This window comes from Elephas maximus, chromosome 17 (genome assembly GCF_024166365.1).
Source record: "Elephas maximus indicus isolate mEleMax1 chromosome 17, mEleMax1 primary haplotype, whole genome shotgun sequence".
In the NCBI taxonomy this organism is placed as follows: domain Eukaryota; kingdom Metazoa; phylum Chordata; class Mammalia; order Proboscidea; family Elephantidae; genus Elephas; species Elephas maximus.
Window position 1 is genome coordinate 41,924,332 of NC_064835.1, and position 18,143 is coordinate 41,942,474.

At 44.8% G+C, this 18,143-nt stretch overlaps 1 protein-coding gene across 1 annotated transcript; it reads left to right on the forward strand.

The window, feature by feature from the left end:
- The first annotated feature begins 707 nt into the window (after window positions 1-707).
- Window positions 708-17,177, forward strand: SLC20A1 (solute carrier family 20 member 1). Its single transcript, XM_049857652.1, has 11 exons — window positions 708-967; window positions 1,707-2,309; window positions 2,441-2,581; window positions 2,763-2,848; window positions 7,912-8,008; window positions 10,376-10,495; window positions 12,970-13,239; window positions 13,349-13,910; window positions 14,549-14,734; window positions 15,270-15,354; window positions 16,264-17,177. Exons 2-11 carry the CDS (start codon window positions 1,976-1,978, stop codon window positions 16,423-16,425), a joined length of 2,043 nt encoding a protein of 680 aa, XP_049713609.1. The 5' UTR covers window positions 708-967; window positions 1,707-1,975; the 3' UTR covers window positions 16,426-17,177.
- The last annotated feature ends 966 nt before the right edge of the window (window positions 17,178-18,143 follow it).

Genomic DNA, 18,143 nt, shown 5'->3' on the forward strand with positions numbered 1-18,143 from the left:
CCAAGGCCGCCGCTCAGAAGACGCAAGTCTGCCACCGGGAAATTAATGACCTACAGCCATTCTGGGGCTCTGCGCCATAGCTGGAGAGACAACCGGTTCTCGTGACTCTTCACTCTGTTTTCGATTAAGTGCATGACTGCGGTAGCAAAAAGACCACGTGAGCCCTCCCCCAGGCGCGGGACAGTGCCAGCCTAGCCAAGGGCAAGTCACAGGTGCCGCAACGTGCCGGGAGTGGATCCGGAGCCGCAGGGCGCGAGCTCCCCCGCAGCGTCATCTGGCGGAGTGGAGGGAAGTCGGTCAGGTGTGGCCCCCGGGCGTGGCAGGTCACAAGTGAGCTGACAGTGCGGCCTGATGGCGCAGCTAGTACTGCAAAACCGGGCCCGTTAGGTTCGTGGGAAGGAACGAGGAACGACCTCGGTCGCAGGCGCTGTAACCCTACACGGCAACCTCCGGGAGCAGCGCGAGGGATCCTCGATTTCTGCCCGCAAGCAGCCACAGGGTTCTACGGCGAAGCGACGCCGGGACTGGGCGGCAGGAACCCGGCCGGCCCTCCCCACGTGGGTCGCTCCTGTCTAGGGGCGTGGCCGGCGGTGCGGACCAGGCCAATGAGCGCAGCCGTCGGGCTCACGCGGCCGTGCACGCCGGGCCGGCCGGCGTGCGTCACTAGGGGGCGGGGCTCCTGGGCGCGCGAGGGGCGGTGGGTCACGCGGAGCTGGGCGCCGGCTATAAGAGGCACTTAGCGGCGTGCGTCGCCAGAGCGATGGCTGCCGGTGCGTGCTGCCTGCTTTCTCCTCTCGGCCGCTGAGGGGACCGCCGCTCCTTCCCGGGTGGGCCGCGAGCCCCGCCGAGCCTTCCCAGGTGCCCCCGCGCCGAGCTGTCCACTCGCCGACCGGGGGTGTGCGTGCGTGGCCCAGCCTGTCGCCGCAGCCGGGGCTGCTCGTCTCCCGCTCGGCCCTCGTTTCTGCTGGTGAGTGGTGGCGCCGCTTCGGAAAGGGTCTTCTCTCCGGGCCTGCGCGGGCGCCGCGGCCACGGGAGGGTCGGTGTGGGCCGCGCGACCCTTGCCCCGCGCGGCGCCCTCGGTGTCGCTGCGTTCCGCCGCCTGCCCCACCCTCCTCCCGCCCGACCCTCCTCCCGCCCGACCCTCCTCCCGCCCGCCGGCCTTTTTGGCGCTCCCCGGGCGGCGCGCGCGGGAACGGCCCTTTTCCGGTTCGGCGCGGAGAGGGCGGCGGGCGGCTGCGCAGGGGCTGGGGGCTGGGGCTGAGCGCGCGGCCGGGAGGCGCCCGCGCCACGTGCCCGCCGGCCGGGGTGCGCGGTGGACTGGAACCGGCCGGAATGTGTGCAGGGGATGCCAGTCTCCGGGGCAGTGGGCGGTGGACGCGAGGCTCCGGGGCAGTGGGCGGTGGACGCGAGCCGGCCGGGTAGTGAGCAGGGGACGCGAGCCACCCAGGCTGTGCGCAGTGGACGCCAGCCGCCCGGGCTGTTCGCGGTGGATTGGAGCCGGCCGGGCCGTACGCAGTGGACGCGAGCCAGCCTGACAGGGGACGTCAGCAGCCCGGGCTGTGCGCAGTGGACCCGAGCCCGCTGGGTAGTGGGCAGGGGACCCTTGCTGGCCGGGCCGTGTGTGGTGGGCACGACCCGCCCGGGCTGTGCGCAGGGGACGCGAGACGGCTGCCCCAGCGCCGCTATTGTCGTTTCCTCCCCCGCAGGATGAACTTGCGCTCTTGATCTTCTCTGCCATGGAATTCCGCTCCGTGCTTTTAGCCTTCCAGAACCAAAGAAGCCACAGACAACAGATGCCCCTATGCAGCGTATAGCAGTAACTTCCCAGTTCGGTTTCTGTGCCGTCGTTTACAGTATTTAACTTTATATAATATATGTTATTTATTATAGTATTTCCATACCTCATTTTGTGTTTACACATCTTCAAAGCTGCACAGTAATTCACGTATTGATTAAATACCACTACACTCTAAGAATGGCATCTACCATGGCGACGCTGATTACCACTACCGCCACTTCCGGTCCGTTGGTGGACTACCTATGGATGCTTATCCTGGGCTTCATTATTGCCTTTATCTTGGCTTTCTCCGTGGGAGCCAATGATGTAGCAAATTCCTTTGGTACAGCTGTGGGCTCAGGTGTAGTGACCCTGAAGCAAGCCTGCATCCTAGCTAGCATCTTTGAAACTGTGGGCTCTGTCTTACTGGGGGCCAAAGTGAGCGAAACCATCCGGAAGGGCTTGATTGATGTGGAGATGTACAACTCGACCCAGCAGCTGCTGATGGCCGGCTCAGTTAGCGCTATGTTTGGTAAGTTCCTTTTAGTGATGGGGGAGCCGATTTGCAGGATGGGTGGGTGACTGTGTTCTTGTACTTTACCTTTCAGATTTCTCTGTTCACGTGAGGGAATTTTGCTGCTTAATAAAACTTGACTGTTTCAGGTTCTGCTGTGTGGCAGCTCGTGGCTTCGTTTTTGAAGCTTCCCATTTCTGGGACCCATTGCATTGTTGGTGCAACCATTGGTTTCTCCCTGGTGGCGAAGGGACAGGAGGGCGTCAAGTGGTCTGAACTGATAAAAATCGGTATGTTTAACTCTAAATGGCTTATTAATTTTTGTTTGTCATGTGTTACCGTGTACATACAGGAGAAGATGGTGTAAAATGGAAGGACACACCTCATAGTGTTGAAAACGAAACATTGAAGTGACTTTTTGCCTCCTGATTTGCAGTAGTTGATGGTTTTTCTCAATATGTTCTATTCCAGTGATGTCTTGGTTTGTTTCTCCGCTGCTTTCCGGGATTATGTCTGGAATCTTATTCTTCCTTGTTCGTGCATTCATCCTCTGTAAGGTAATCTTCCTCCTCCTTCATGACCTCCAGTGGGCTACTCATTCGTATTCAAACCGGGGCAGCATTCTTGCAGATGACATTGGTGTGTAGGTGCTGTGGCCTTGGAAGATTAAAAAGTTCTGTGTGCTTCTTGGGTACTATGTTCTCTGAAAGAAGCAAGTTTTCAATACCCAGGAAGGAAAAATTGAATGAGTACTAGGGCCTACCAAGAAAAAGAAGAAACACAAGTGGAGAAATAAGGAAATTTATTTAGAATAACTTTGGCTGTAGGAGCCCTGGTTGCGCACTGGTTAAAACGCTTGGCTGCTAATCAAAAGTTTGGTGGCCGGAACTCACCAGCTGCTCCAAGGGAGAAAGATGTAGCAGTCTACTTCTTAAAATATTTACAGCCTTGGAAAACCCTATGGGGCAATTCTACTGTGCCCAATAGGGTTGCTGTGAGTCCCAGGTGACTCTATGGCAGTGGGTTTGGTTTTGGTTTGGTGTCCAGCTGTGTGCAGATTACTACTTTATCTAAGTTAATATCGAGAACAATTTGAGTTGTAAGTTTGAGGTTACAATGACAGGTCACAGTGTCTCTTGAGGCTTTTTCTAAGCTGCCAGTTAAATGGAGTAGTTTGGGTCTTGACATAGTTCTTTCTACAGTGCTAATTATCATAACCAGTTTATAAGCTTCTAGATGAGGACTCTCCTCACACTGGACTCAACTCCAGTTTCTCAGACGAGAGAAAAAAACAGTAAAGGTAGTCCTCCCCTCCCCCCATCCAGAAAGTCACTTTATTTCCTGTCCATTTGAAAATGTTTTTGAGGGACCTGATCCCATTTCTTTTATCAAGAAGTCTGATACTGACTGCAGAATAAATGTAGACAACAAGGGGTTATGTTGGCATGGGGCTGAGTTACACTAAGACTAAATACTCTTTTCTCAGGAAACAGAGTTGTCCTTTTTCTCAGGGGAATGGCTTTTAACCGGTCCATTGTCAGCTCTTTAAAAAGCTTCTAAACTGTGAAATCTGAGTGAGGGGAGATAGGTAGCTTAATCCCAAGGGGTAAAAATGTATTTAGAGCCACTCAACTGGTCTAGTTTTAAGCTTCTCTGGGGAAGGATTTGTACCATGTCTCTGTAGAAATTCTAGAAAAGTGATCATGATCACTATCTCCTATAACCTAAGTCTGACAAAATATAGCAGTTTAACTCAAAGATTTGAAACATCTATAACCCATTGTGGTCGAGTCAATTCTGACTCATAGCGACCCTATAGGATAGTAGAACTGCCCCATAGGGTTTCCAATGCTATAATCTTTACAGAAGCAGACTGCTACATCTTTTTCTTGCATAGTGGCTGGTGAATTGAACTGCTGACCTTTTGATGAGCAGCTGAGTGCTTAACCATTGTGCTGTCAGAGTTCCTACTGAAACACCTATAAAACCAAAAAAGACAACAAACTCAATGCCATCGAGTCGAAGTACCCCATAGTTTCTAAGGAGTGCCTGGTGGATCTGAACTGCCGACCTTTGGTTAGCAGCACTTAGCCACCAGGGTTTCTGAAATCTGCTTGACCACAATGGGAAGCATCTATAGGTAGGTATAATTTGACTGATACAGTGTAAACGGTTTACTGGTGTTGACCGACTCAGAAGTTGTGTCTCATTTAGCAAGCAGGTGTGATTAGCACCTGCCTGCCTTCTCCCCCCAACTCTAGCATATGATGATACAGTGTTTGAATTTCAGGCTCACCAGTAGTCAGTGGCCAGATTTTTTAGTGTTTTTACTAGAGCTGCATAGCCCCCTACATGCTAGAGAACCCGGAGAATTAATAGGGTCCTGTGTGGGTGCTTGTCTTAAAAGGGTTTACATTGACTTTGTTGATTATTGGGAGGCAGATTCTTCTGCCTCTGGAGAGGCTTCATGTATATTCCTTCCACAAAACAAACTTGTCTTCTGTCCTGGAGGGAGAATCGTACCATTAGACATCAAGAGGAATTTTTCAGGTCTCCTCCCCACCCCCCGCCAAAAAAAACCAAACCTGTTGCCCTCAAGTCAGTTCCAGCTCATAGTTACTCTATAGAACAGAGTGGAATTGCCTCATTCAGTTTCCAAGGAGTGACGGGTGGATTCGAACTGTCGACCTTTTGGTTAGCAGCCAAGTTCTTAACCGCTATGCCACCAGGGCTCCTTCAGGTGCCCAGAACCTCTCATTTGAGGGATACAGTCCCCAGTTATTGAGAGCTTAAGTTAGATATGTTAATGTGGATTTTAACTCTACGTTCCTTAGGTGGGTGTGAGGGGTGAGCGTGATCAGGAACGACAGCAAGAGTGTTTCAAACAATACTGGCTTTGAGGGTCTTCCATACCCACCGCCCCGTGTGTGTACACGCACACACCAGTCCCTTAGTAACATGAGGGATTTGGAGGTGATGAGTGAATATTTATGGTTACCGTTAGGTTTTAAAATCGCTGAAAAAAATCCTTAGACTGATAAGCTTTTTGGGGTCTTGTGATAAGATCTGAATATTTGACTATAAGATACTGCTCAACTCTTTTTAGCTTCTGTTTTCGAAATTAAGATTAAAATTGCTTTTTGAAAAATTTCTATTTTCTGAATGTCTCTGTTCCAGAGATACCAGGTTATTTAGTAGGTAAAAGCAGAATGAAGGTGGGGTAATTCTGTCAAGGATTGTTGTGGCATTAAACAGAAGGAATAGAGGAAGAGGAAAGTTTTCCTTTTGAGTATTTAAGTTCTGGTCAAGAACGTGGACCATCACGCGTTCTCCCGTTTGTCAGGAATCATATTAAATATGTCTAGAACAGCTTTTAAAACTTAACAGAACTTTTCTTTAGACTAAACCTTCTGGAACATGCAGTATGTGAAAAATGAACTACTGTGGCTGAAAATGGGGAGTATTAAGCCCTCCTTTCTTAGAGTGTATAACTGGACGGTGAGGTATAAATCCATTATTCCCAGGCACAGCTTTAAGTGTGTGTTAGATGGGGCATACGGTGAGGAAAACAATGTCATGAAACTGGTAGCCCTAGTTACCTCTTGGGAGTGACTGGAAGGCTGGGGAAGGTAGAGAGGAGAGAAGTTTTCATGTTAAACCTTACTTCTTCTCAACTCTGACCAGTTACAGTTTGGTTTGTAGATACCGTATTACCAAATAGTCTTTGACAATCTGTTAAGAGAAGTCCCTACATAATGTATATAGAACCCTAATGGGCTTGAGTCTTTTTTTTTTTTTTAGTACGGGGGGTGTCAGGTCTCTTGGGAGAAGCCCTGGTGGTTAAGTGCTCAGCTGCTATCTGAAAGGTTGGCAGTTTGAACCTACCAGCTGCTCCATGAGAGAAAAACCTGGTATCTGTTCTGTAAAGAGTACAGCCTTGGAAACTGTATGGGATGGTTCTAGTCTGTCCTGTAGGGTTGCGAAGGGTCAGAATTGACTCCAAGGCGATGGGGTTTGGTTTAGGCCTCTTGGAGAACTTTTTTAAAGGTGTGGATAGTCCTTAGAAGAAAAAAAAAAGTTCATAACCTTACTGACTGCCTTCAGTGTGTGACTAACACTGGTACGTTATTCAGAGGTGCTTAACAGTTCCTAGGTTCTGTAATTTATTCTTGGGTCTGTTTCGGAGGTTTCGCTATCTGTTCTTTTAAGTAATGGATAAACCAAAAACAATGGATAGTGGAGTTAACATTCAGAGTGGTTGTGTTCACTGAGGCCCATTGATTTGGAATGGCATCCTTACTACACAAATGGGTTTATGTCTGAGCTTTTCTGTTTCATTGATCTTAAGCCACTACTCATTCTGCTCAGTGTACTGATGATTCTTACCAGAAGCTTTAGAGTCACTTTAGGGTCTTTTTGTTTTGTCTCCCCCGTCTCCCCCTCTGCCTAATACTCCATTGGAAATGTGATTAAGATTATATTGAATCTTTAGGCTAACATTTTTAAAATTGAGCCTTCTGATTTATGTATTTATTTAGATTTGTGCTCCCATTCTTGAAGTGTTCGACTTGAGTGTTTTCTGTAGAATTAACATACATTCCTTGTGAGTGGAACTCCTCTCATTTCCAGTCACACTGGCCTCCTTTGTGCTGTTAAAGTTTTTTGCCTCACGGGCTTTGTATTTGCTAATACCTGTGTCTGGAATAATTAGCCAGGTGACTTGCTCCTTCCTAGCCCCTGGTTATTTACACCATTGTTGGCTGACTACATTCTTGTCTTTTCTCAGGTGACACTTACTCCCTGACCTCCCTGGACTAAAATATGCCCCTCCTGTGATCACTGTCCGCTCAGCCTTCTTAGCTTTTTTTATAGCGCTTGTCAGTGCTTGACATTATTCCATACTCAAGTACAAATGTTAGTTCTGTGAGCCAGGAACCTTGTGCCACTTACTCCTGTATTCCAGTGCCCAGAATAGTCCTTGGGAGATAGTCGGATGAATGGATGGACTGCACGGTTGACTTGTACCTTAGCACTTCAGTAGAACATTATGGTGTATTTGTCTGTGGAGTGGTTGTTGCAAGCGTGTTCTACTACATGTTTTATTTTTAAGGAATCTCTGAAGGTATCAGCTCAGATAAAGCAGTGTCCTGACAGCTGATGGTCTGTATAGTGACATTTGTTACAGAAGTGTAGTTCACCTTGAGCTGTGTGCTCAGACTTCGTAAGGAGAGTTTTGAGATGACATCTGGACTTTCAGGTACCCTAAGAATGTGGGTATTGAAAAGCGATTATTCTGGATTTTATCAGTCACTGTTATAGGTAGGTAGCTTTATTATTAAGGTAGCAAATAAATAAACAAAAAGGAAAGAAAGCAAGAATGACATGATGTACTGGAGGACCCAAACACAACTGTGTCAACTTAAATTCAGGTAGGAGATGGGGTTGGCCTTGAGGGGGGAGACTTCCAGGAGCATTGGCAGGAAAAAGCCCCATCACCCTTGGAAACTGCTGTGGAGGAACACTGGTGCTATAATTCCCGAACCCGCTCTGTTAGAAGGTTTTGTAGAAATGGGTTAGCTTTTACAGCTTCTAATGTGTTGATCTGAATGGTGTTTTACAGGCAGATCCAGTTCCTAATGGTTTGAGAGCTTTGCCAGTTTTCTATGCCTGCACAGTTGGAATAAACCTTTTTTCCATCATGTATACTGGAGCACCCTGTAAGTAAATACTAAAATATTTAAATGTAAATTTCAAGTTGTTTGCAAAACTTGCATTAAATGCCCAATTTACCCCTTTTTGCTTTACAGGGCTGAAATCTCCTAGAAGGTGGCTGGCCTGCGCCCATTTCAGAAGGCTGCAGGCTAGTGTATGCTGAGTTAACCTAGATAGGTTTTCAACCAAAGAGACCTGCTCAGATTCTAAATCACTACAGACCTTTCCTCTTTAGTCTTCACAGGATCTTCTCCCTCCCCTTCTCCTGTCTGTGCTAAAAATGCTGGAATTGATGTTGACCTCGACTACTGAAGAGTCATTAGTAATATTTGGTCTTCAACAGTCAGTCATTTAGGACTGATTGGCTGGATATTCTCATTTTTCTCTTCCAAATGGAGCTACTTTTGTTTCTGAGTACTAAATTTACTCCCTGAATCTGCTTGAATGAGAAGAGTTGGCATGTTTAACAACTGGCCTAAGTGCACTTGGAAGAAGAATTCATGCAGCTAAGAGGAAAAAATTTGTGAGAATGTAAAGATCGAAATGTTATTTACTTTTACGTTGGGACTAAGGCAAAGCATGGATTAAATCACAGCTATATACGTGTAACTTAACAACTGCAAAAGACCGAGAATTTGTAGCTTGGCAGGCAGGACAGAGCACATGCTTTAGACCACCCATACTGTCTAGGCTCATTTGGTGTGATTGTCACTGGCTGTCAATCTTTTGCCTGTGACCCACTGGAAGAAATGCAGTGTGGCCCAGGCACACACGCATTCTGTAGAGAGAGAGAGATAAACGGGATAGCATTATGAATCTACGTACTATGTATGATGCACTCATGTTTTCACATATACTGTTTTTTTAAATCTGGTTGTGGCCCACTAAATTGATTTTTTTTTTTCCCTAATGGGTAGTGATTTGCTTCTTCAACCACATGTAAGTAATGTAACTGGCCAAAAATGGAATTAGCTAAGTAATTTTAACCTTGCCTTTATTCTTGGAATAAATCAAGAAAAATGAAGCACTTTATGAGACTACTGATCTCATGTTAAGGGATACCAGACTCCTTATTCTAAATGGTGCATGTGAAGAAAAACTTGTTCCGCTTAAAACTGTGTTCTTGATAAACAAGAAGAATCTCCATGAAACTCTAAGCACATTTGGTAGTAGCTTATGTGGCAAGGCTTATAGTTCAGCGCAATTAAAAACCAAATTTTCAATCATTTTTGAAAATGGGAACTTTGACATTTTTTTCCTTTCCTTTGTGGATCATTTACCAGAAACACCAGTGTCTTTGTTTCCCCTTTTTGGCTTTTGAAAGTAGGCAGATTGCACTTGGACAGGCAATGACTAGATCTCATGTACAGCTTAGTCTCTGACTTGCAGTGTGATGAGATTGAGAGCAGAGACTAAGGTGAAAAGACCTGTGGTCACTGTAGACCTTCAGGCTAAGAAGAGGCCGCAGTTTGTCTGATTTTCAAAGACTGATCATTGGACAATAGAATTTCCATTTTTTCAGTAATTTAATTCCTGATAAGCAAAGTAACCACAAGTAACTAAGCTGTTCTTAGATAGAACTACAGATCGTGGTAATGTCTTTTAGGCTTGATTGGACTGTGTAGTGCTTTGATTCTGCGTTCAGTGCAGGTTAGTGATTTGGAGTTATTAACATTAAAGTGACAGGTGGATAATGACTAATTAGCCATCTCTGAGCCATGTGAAAAGTATTGGTAGGCAAGTCTCTTAAGATCTGGGTTGTTTGTGAATTTACTACCAAACTATTTTCCTTTTGCGAAAGAGCTCTTGAGGGTAATCTTATCTGTTGATAGACAACATTCCACTTTTCTTTCTTGGTTTGGTAATACTTCCAAAGAGACAACCTTGTTAAAATATTTTACTGACAGCTAGTATGGATGAGGTAACTTTTCTACAGAGAATTTCAGCAGCTCGACAAATGTGACTCCTTCCTTTTTAATATTAAAATGAATCTGTGTGTAAACGTAGTGAATGGCAGCCAACTTCAGGAGGCCGATGAGTGGAATGACTAGTTTGCAAGTCCTCAAAGTACAGTAATCCTTAGCGTCTTACAAAGTGAAGGAAAAAAACTAGAGTGTGAAGGAGCTTAGGAAATTTCAGTCTTACAAGTGTTTTGAGTGTGGATTTAAGGTAACTATAGGATTTTTCTCACAAATTGAAAGCTGACTTATTTTTATAGCTGTTAGCACAGTAAACTCTGGAACTACAGGTGGTAGCAGCTGTAAAAGGTGATGGGCTGGCTTGGGGAACCCCTCAGAGACCCAGAGGGTTTACACATTATTGCAGGGGGCTGTTGCCCTGGGGTTTTCAAGATGCACCATTTTATCTCCTAGTGCTGGGCTTTGACAAACTTCCTCTGTGGGGTACCATCCTCATCTCGGTGGGCTGTGCAGTTTTCTGTGCCCTTATCGTCTGGTTCTTTGTATGTCCCAGGATGAAGAGAAAAATTGAACGTAAGTAACTGTGTGTGGCAGAAAAATGTAACTCATAATGTACTTATTTCTGTTTGTTTGGTCACCTGTAAAAGCCCTCTATTTGGATAAGTTGGCAATGTAAGAAATTTTCAGTAGATATGGATGTGTTGCCCAAACCATATTTTTTTGTGGCATGAGTCAAGGTCTACTTGACCTGTGCTGTAATCTGTTTTCCTACTGTACCTGGATCAGTTGCAGTGACATGATAGATGAATATAGAGAAGTTGTAGTCTGTGTTAATTGAAAAGTATGCAGATACCATAATGAAAAATTAAGAGGTAAGTACAAAATATTTTTGTAGAAGAAATATTTGCCTCATCTGCTTATATGTAGTTCTCAGTGTATAACTTCAGATTCAGACATGCAAAGCTAAGTATAATGTGTATGTCTGACTTAAAAAAAAAAACCAAACTTGTTGCTATCAAGTTGATTGTGACTCATAGCACTCTTATAGGACAGAGTAGAACTGCCCCATAGGGTTCCTAGGAGCAGCTGGTGGGTTCAAACTGCCAACCTTTTGGTTAGCAGCCAAATGCCGAAACCACTGTGCCCCAGGGCTCCATATATGACCTTAGATTTGGTTAATTTTCAGAGGTTAATAACTCAGGTTAATATAAATTCTAGAGGTAAACATTTTTAATTGGTGTGTGAGGGAATCATTTCGGCCATTACTATACATATTGTATAATTAATGCTGACTAGGTTCTGATACTGTCGGTTCTCTCACTTCAACCTTGTGTTCATCTTCTTAGTGGCTGAGATCTCTTCACATAACCTTTATCTGCCCTTTTCATCTATGCAGATGCTTAAGGTAGTGATTTAAAGTTTGTTCTTTACATGGAAGGGACTGGACAGTGGGTAGGAGAGAGATGCTGATGAAGAGTGAGCTACTTGTATCAGGTGGACACTTGAGACTGTGTTGGCATCTCCTGTCTGGAGGGGAGATGGGAGGGTAGAGAGGGTTAGAAGCTGGCAAATTTGTCACGAAAGCAGAGACTGGAAGAGCTGACTCATTAGGGGGAGAATAAGTGGGAGTATGGAGTAAGGTGTATATAAGCTTATGTGTGACAGACTGACTTGATTTGTAAACCTTCACTTAAAGCTTAATAAAAATTATTTAAAAAAAAAAAAAGTTCTTTAGAAGCAGCGTCACTGCAGCTGGACGGAATGGCCTGGGTGAGGCTGTGTGCTAGCCTGGCTATGCTGAACACGTGTTTAGTGGGAATCAGGCTTTCCAGACTTCCTGACCTCGTTTTTTACCTCAGTGTGAGAGAAGAGAAATCTTGCTAGATGCATAACTGCAGTAGCTGAAGGAGTGGATTAAAGTACTGAGCATTGACATGGTAGGCAGGAAACGTTTCTACCCGGCCATGGAACTTAGAACCATGAGGCTTCTGAGATATAGACTTACTCTCTGAAAACAGAGGGTAAAGTTGTCATTTCTAGGTGGCCTGCATTGAACTGTTGCTTTGCTTGGACTCTTGGGCCGAAATTTGGGGGATTCCTTTTCTAAAGTATGAACTAGGTGTAGTCCAATACTGAAGGGACTGGCAGGGAGCTAAGATTGGTAGGTGTCTTAGTTATCTAATGCAGCTATAACAGAGATGCTACAGGGAGGTGGCTTTAACAAACATTTATTTTCTTACAGCTTAGGAGGCCAGAAGTCTGAATTCAGAGCTCCAGCTCTAGGGGAAGGATTTTTTCTGGGGGAAGGTTCTCCTCTCTTCAGCTTCTTTGGCTTGGTTTCTTGGTGATCTTCATGTGGCATGGCATCTGTCTTCCCCATCTCTGCCTGCTTGCTTAAACTGCTCTTTTCTGTCTCAAAAGAGATTGATTCAAGGCATGCCCTACAGTAATGCTGCCGTACAACAAAGAAAACTGTTTCCATGTTTGTTAACAAAGAAAACTCATTCCCAGATGGGATTATAACCACAGGCATATTTTTTGTGGGTCATAATTCAGTCCATGGAGCCCTGGTGGTGCAGTGGTTAAGAGCTTGGCTGCTAACCAAAAGGTCAGTGGTTGGAATCCACCAGCTGTTCCTTGGAAACCCTGTTGGGGCAGTTCTACTCTTTCTGGGTTGCTGTGAATTGGAATTGACTTAACTGCAATGGGTTTGGTTTGAGTTTTTAATTCAATCCATAAAAGCAGGGCTGTAAAAATAATAATAATAATAAAGGACAAGATTATGTGACAGAGTTTAGAAACCTAAAAGATTTGCTTTCTGGCCCTTTGCAGAAGAAGTTGGTCAACTCCTTGGGAGTTCTGCATTGCTGGTTTGTTCTTGGGTGTAGGATGCGTTGTTGACAAAGCAGATGGGGAAGTCATCCTCGATTGTAACTGCAATTTATGTGTGTTCTTACTGCGATGTGGATTCTTTGGGGGTGGGGAAAGGGCGCTGTACAAGAAGTCAGTGTGGTCAAACCCAAACTAAAATACCCCTTCTTTTCTAGGAGAAATAAAGTCCAGTCCTTCTGAAAGCCCCTTGATGGAAAAAAAGAACAGCTTGAAAGAAGACCATGAAGAAACAAAGTTGTCTCTTGCTGATATTGAAAGTAGAAGTCCTGTTTCTGACGTGGGGTCGGCCACTGTGCCCCTCCAGGCTGTGGTGGAGGAGAGGACGGTCTCATTCAAGCTTGGAGACTTGGAGGAAGCTCCAGAGCGAGAGAGGCTTCCTAGCATGGAGCTGAAAGAGGAAACCAGCATAGATAGTGCCATGAATGGTGAGTTGAAATTCCATGATTGGGGGGGTGGAGTTGTTTCTCTTTGTTACTCGTGGTGGTGAAGGAACTTACTGTTTTGATCTTGATGTTCGCTTTTTGGTCTGGGTAGGTGCAGTGCAGTTGCCTAATGGGAACCTTGTTCAGTTCAGTCAAGCAGTCAGCAACCAGATGAACTCCAGCGGTCACTATCAGTATCACACCGTGCATAAAGATTCTGGCTTGTACAAAGAGCTTCTCCATAAATTACATCTAGCCAAGGTGGGAGACTGCATGGGAGACTCCGGTGACAAACCCTTGAGGCGCAATAATAGCTATACTTCCTATACTATGGCAATTTGTGGCATGCCTCTGGATTCATTCCGTGCCAAAGAAGGTGAACAAAAAGGCGAAGAGATGGAGAAGCTGACATGGCCTGGTGCAGACACCAAGAAGCGAATTCGCATGGATAGTTACACCAGTTACTGCAATGCAGTGTCTGATATTCACTCTGCATCTGAGATGGACGTGAGTGTCAAGGGAGAAATGGGCCTGGGCGACAGAAAAGGAAGTAGTGGCTCTCTAGAAGAAGAGTGGTATGACCAAGATAAACCAGAAGTGTCACTCCTCTTCCAGTTCCTGCAGATCCTCACGGCCTGCTTTGGGTCGTTTGCCCATGGTGGCAACGACGTGAGGTTAGTACACATTGAATTGTAGCATTGCTTTCTCTGTTTTTAAAGTGTCTTATCCTCTTTATAAGGCCCTCGCAGGGGCCACAGTGGCAGTGGTACCTGTGCCATCCAGAGGACACTGAATAATCCAGATGGAGTGAGGTAATAGCAGTTACTGACTTAATACAGGCAGTAAAATCTTAGCCTTCAGGGAGGCTACAAAGGATGTTCTTCACTTTGTTTCTGCAGATGACAAACAGATGTCTTTTACAGAAAAGCCTTTTTGTCTATCGAGGTGGGGACGAGCTCCTTGACAGTAAATAGTGCGACGTAAGATGAAAACTTAAAACCACTGCCCTGTAGGATGAATTTGTATGTTGTTAGCCTTAGTTCCTTAGCTCTGCAGTTTATAAACTGGAACCCGAGAGTTGTTCTAGGCCCCTTGCAGAAGGAGCGGTGACCAAATGTGTGGTCCTGCCCCCCATCAGAGCAGCTCATGTTTTTTCTGTTGTGTATGTTGAGGTTCCATACATTTCCTTTGGAAAAAGACTCATTTGCTAAATGATCTTGAAAACTGTGCTTTAAAAACTCTGGTATGTTCAGCACGTCAGATCTTGCTAGTTCTGCCTGAAAAGCCATCTTTGCCCTCGTTTTTCTTCCAGCAATGCCATTGGTCCTCTGGTTGCTTTGTATCTGGTTTATGATACGGGAGATGTGTCTTCAAAAATAGCAACACCAATATGGCTTCTACTCTATGGTGGTGTTGGAATCTGTATTGGCCTCTGGGTCTGGGGAAGGAGAGTTATCCAGACCATGGGAAAAGATCTGACACCAATCACCCCCTCTAGGTGAGTTGTTGAAGCAGGCCTTAGCGTAATACTCATTTTTCATAAGAGATTATGTAATATTACATAGTGCCAACACATAAATCATTTTTAGTTAAAGTAACCAAGTTTGCTGATGCAGAGTTTTTAAATTATACTTACTGTATGGCCCTTAAATATAATTTTGTTTAAACATTTATCCATTCAGCTTCAGTGTTCTGTTAACCAGATAACTTTTTGAGAAAGACTTGTGTGTTAGAAGGGAAGAGCTATGAATACTTGGCTAAGACTGATGATTACCAAATTCTTCAACGTAAAAGCGAAGATAGATTTAATACTGGACTTCCAGAAGAACTTAAAACCTCAATTAAACGCAGAGGAGAGGGGAAAGAGGGGGAGTCAGTCCCATGGCCCAGTTTAGACTTCAGGGGTTAGAGCAAATAAAGATGCCAGTGGAAGTTCTGTCACCAAGTAGAGCAAAAGCAAGATCGTTTTAATTTGAAGTGTTAGCGGATCAAAAAATCAAACTAAAGTATTCGCTATTTTTTTGTGTCTACAGCGGCTTCAGTATTGAACTGGCATCTGCCCTCACTGTGGTAATTGCATCAAATATCGGCCTTCCCATCAGTACAACACATTGTAAAGTAAGTTTAAAGTTAATGTAGTGTGTCTGACAAATGGGTCTAGTAATGTGCAGGCTTTACTTCTCTGGTACATTGAGAAAGTTTTAGGCAGTAGGAGTCTTCAAGAGTCCACAAGGTTAGGACAGCTGAATCCAAGAATGTAAAAGCTTACATTTTATAATTTTTGTGTCTGCTCATTTAAGCAATTAATGTGTATTCTTCTAAAGTAGTGTAAAAGTCTTTTTCCATTATACAGAGCTAGCTATAATTTCTGGCTCTTTACAGTTGCTTTGTAATTTTTTTGCTCTCAAGTCAATTCTGCTTGGCACTGTTAAGTGCCCTTTTTCAGGAAGCCATTCAGAATAGTTTGGGTGTGGTAATAAACCAGCCAGCTTTTTATAGTTCTGGCTCTGTGAGTTGTTGCTGCCATTTGTGGTGGCTAAAGCCTTGGTTTTGCAAGTCTGGACTTTTGGATGGGCAGTTATTTACAGAAAGCACATGTTTGACATTGCCTTCAGGAAATTCAAGTTCGGCCCATCAGGGAGTCTGATGAGTCATCCTTTTTCTGCCAGAATCTCTCTCCAGGTGATCAGCTGTTAGGTCTAATAGCAGCCTCCTGCTAGAATGATCTTTGGAAAACAAAAAATTTTAAATAATTTAATTTATTAAGAAATCAGTAGTTATTAAGAAATTCCAGGAGGGGAGAAAGGAAGTGTTTTTCTCGTGTCGTCTTACCGTTGTTAGCACAGATGTAATGACTGATTCTTATGGTGTCTTCATCTTTCCAGGAGTCATCTTCTTAACCTGTCACAACCAGTTTTCATGGAATCAGTCTTGTTTAGTAGTCTGGGGCTCCTTGTTTAAACAGCTTCGTGTTTACCAAAATATCATTGGCACTTTAGGAACCATTTTCCTTGTATCTTTTTGTAGGTGGGCTCTGTTGTATCCGTTGGCTGGCTCCGATCTAAGAAGGCTGTTGATTGGCGACTCTTCCGCAACATTTTTATGGCCTGGTTTGTGACAGTCCCCATTTCGGGAGTTATCAGTGCTGCTATCATGGCAGTCTTCAAATATGTCATCCTCAGAGTGTGAAGTTGTTTGGGATTAAAATTTGTCAGTGTTTGGGTCCACCTTACGCATTCCTGCTCCCTTGAAGAATGACTGCAGTGTTACAGAAGACTGGCGGGGAGCTCTGGGAGGGAGGTGTTATTGTGCTATAATTGCTTTTGTGCTAAATATGACTTGTCTCAAAATTAGCTATGTAAAATAGCCACGTTTCCACCGGCTGCTGTCGAAGTCCCGTTTCCTTCTGGGCTGTGGATTCCTGTACATATTTCTCTACTTTTTGTATCAGGCTTCAATTCCATTATGTTCTAATGTTAAAAAAGAAAAAAAAAAATCACAAGTTAACTTCAGAGACAGCAACCATTCAGAGCCGTTTGACAGCCTGTGCTCTGCTTTGTTGATTTCACCAGCTTCTGCCCTAATGCGCACAGGGATTTAACAACACAAGCTTAAACTGAAGCGCCCCTTGTAGTCTCTTAAAACAAATCGTCATTCGTGCTCTGCCCTCCTGTCAGAGTAGGGGCAGGTTCTGTTGGCATACGTGGGAACTTCTAGAGGGATGAGGTTCTTTGGACACAGTGAAAATTTAAGTTAGTAGTAACTTTAAGAAGAAGTAGGAAGACAAAGACTTCCGGAATCTTGGTTATTTCTTTAAGATTTTTGGCAGCTGGGATGGATGAATGAAGTGGGATGTGAATTTCGGCAAGTTAAATGGGACAGCCTTCCATGTTCATCTGTCTACCTCTTAACTGAATAAAAAGCCTACAGTTTTTAGAGAATTTTGTTGTCGTGGTTTTTGTTCATGTGTTGTATGTGGAATCGTCTGGGTTCCGGATCAGAGAGCTGTGCATTCCAGAGAGGGGAAGATCTAAGTGAGCGCTGCCAGCCATCTTCAGGCTGCTGGTTCCCACTCTTGTTAGGTACCTTGGGGTTCCTCAAGTTTTCTCTGTGCGTTCCAACACTGATGACGTGACTTCACGCGGATCATTACTGTGTACAGTTTGGCATTTTCCCTTTTATAGTTCAGCTTGGACATTTTCACGTTAGCACATTATAAATCTACTCAGTTTTTAACAGTTGCAAGGTTTTCCGTTTGACTTGTTAGTTGCTGTCGAGTCTGCACCAGCTCATAGTGACCCCAAGTGTGCAGGGCAGAACTGCTGTATAGGATTTTCAAGGCTGTGACCTTTCAGAAGCAGCCCTTCAGGCCTGTCTTCTGAGGCTCCTCACCATCAACCTTTGAGTAGTCCAGTGCTTAACTGATAGCACCACCCGGGGACTCTGTATGACTAGCCAGACCCTTATTTAGGTTTTCTCAAGCTTTTGCTCTTACAAAGAACGTGAAAGTGAGTGAGTGTGCGTGTGGCAGTGTGGCAGCTTCATTTGAAAATTTTGAGGGTTAAGGTCTTAAGTCTTGACCCATTATCCTTTTTTTTTGCCTGTGATCAGAATGGTTAAATGAAAGCGTGCATTTCTTTGCAAGCTGGGTTAACGGTTCCTGTCCTGAGAGCTGTAGGATGATGCTCTTGAGTTTTTTGTCAGGGACTGAGTTGATTTACAGAGTTTTAAATGCCAGCATTAAGAACATAACGAGGAGAAGGCTATGCCTAGCTTTACCTGTGCCTGAGAAGGATCAGACTGCTTGTTGGGTCTGCACTGTTGAGTCCTGCTAGTTTTTGGACTCGCTGAGTGGTTTTCAATAAATTTTATGTCAGGCACTGTTAGTGAGCCTTTTTATAGGCACT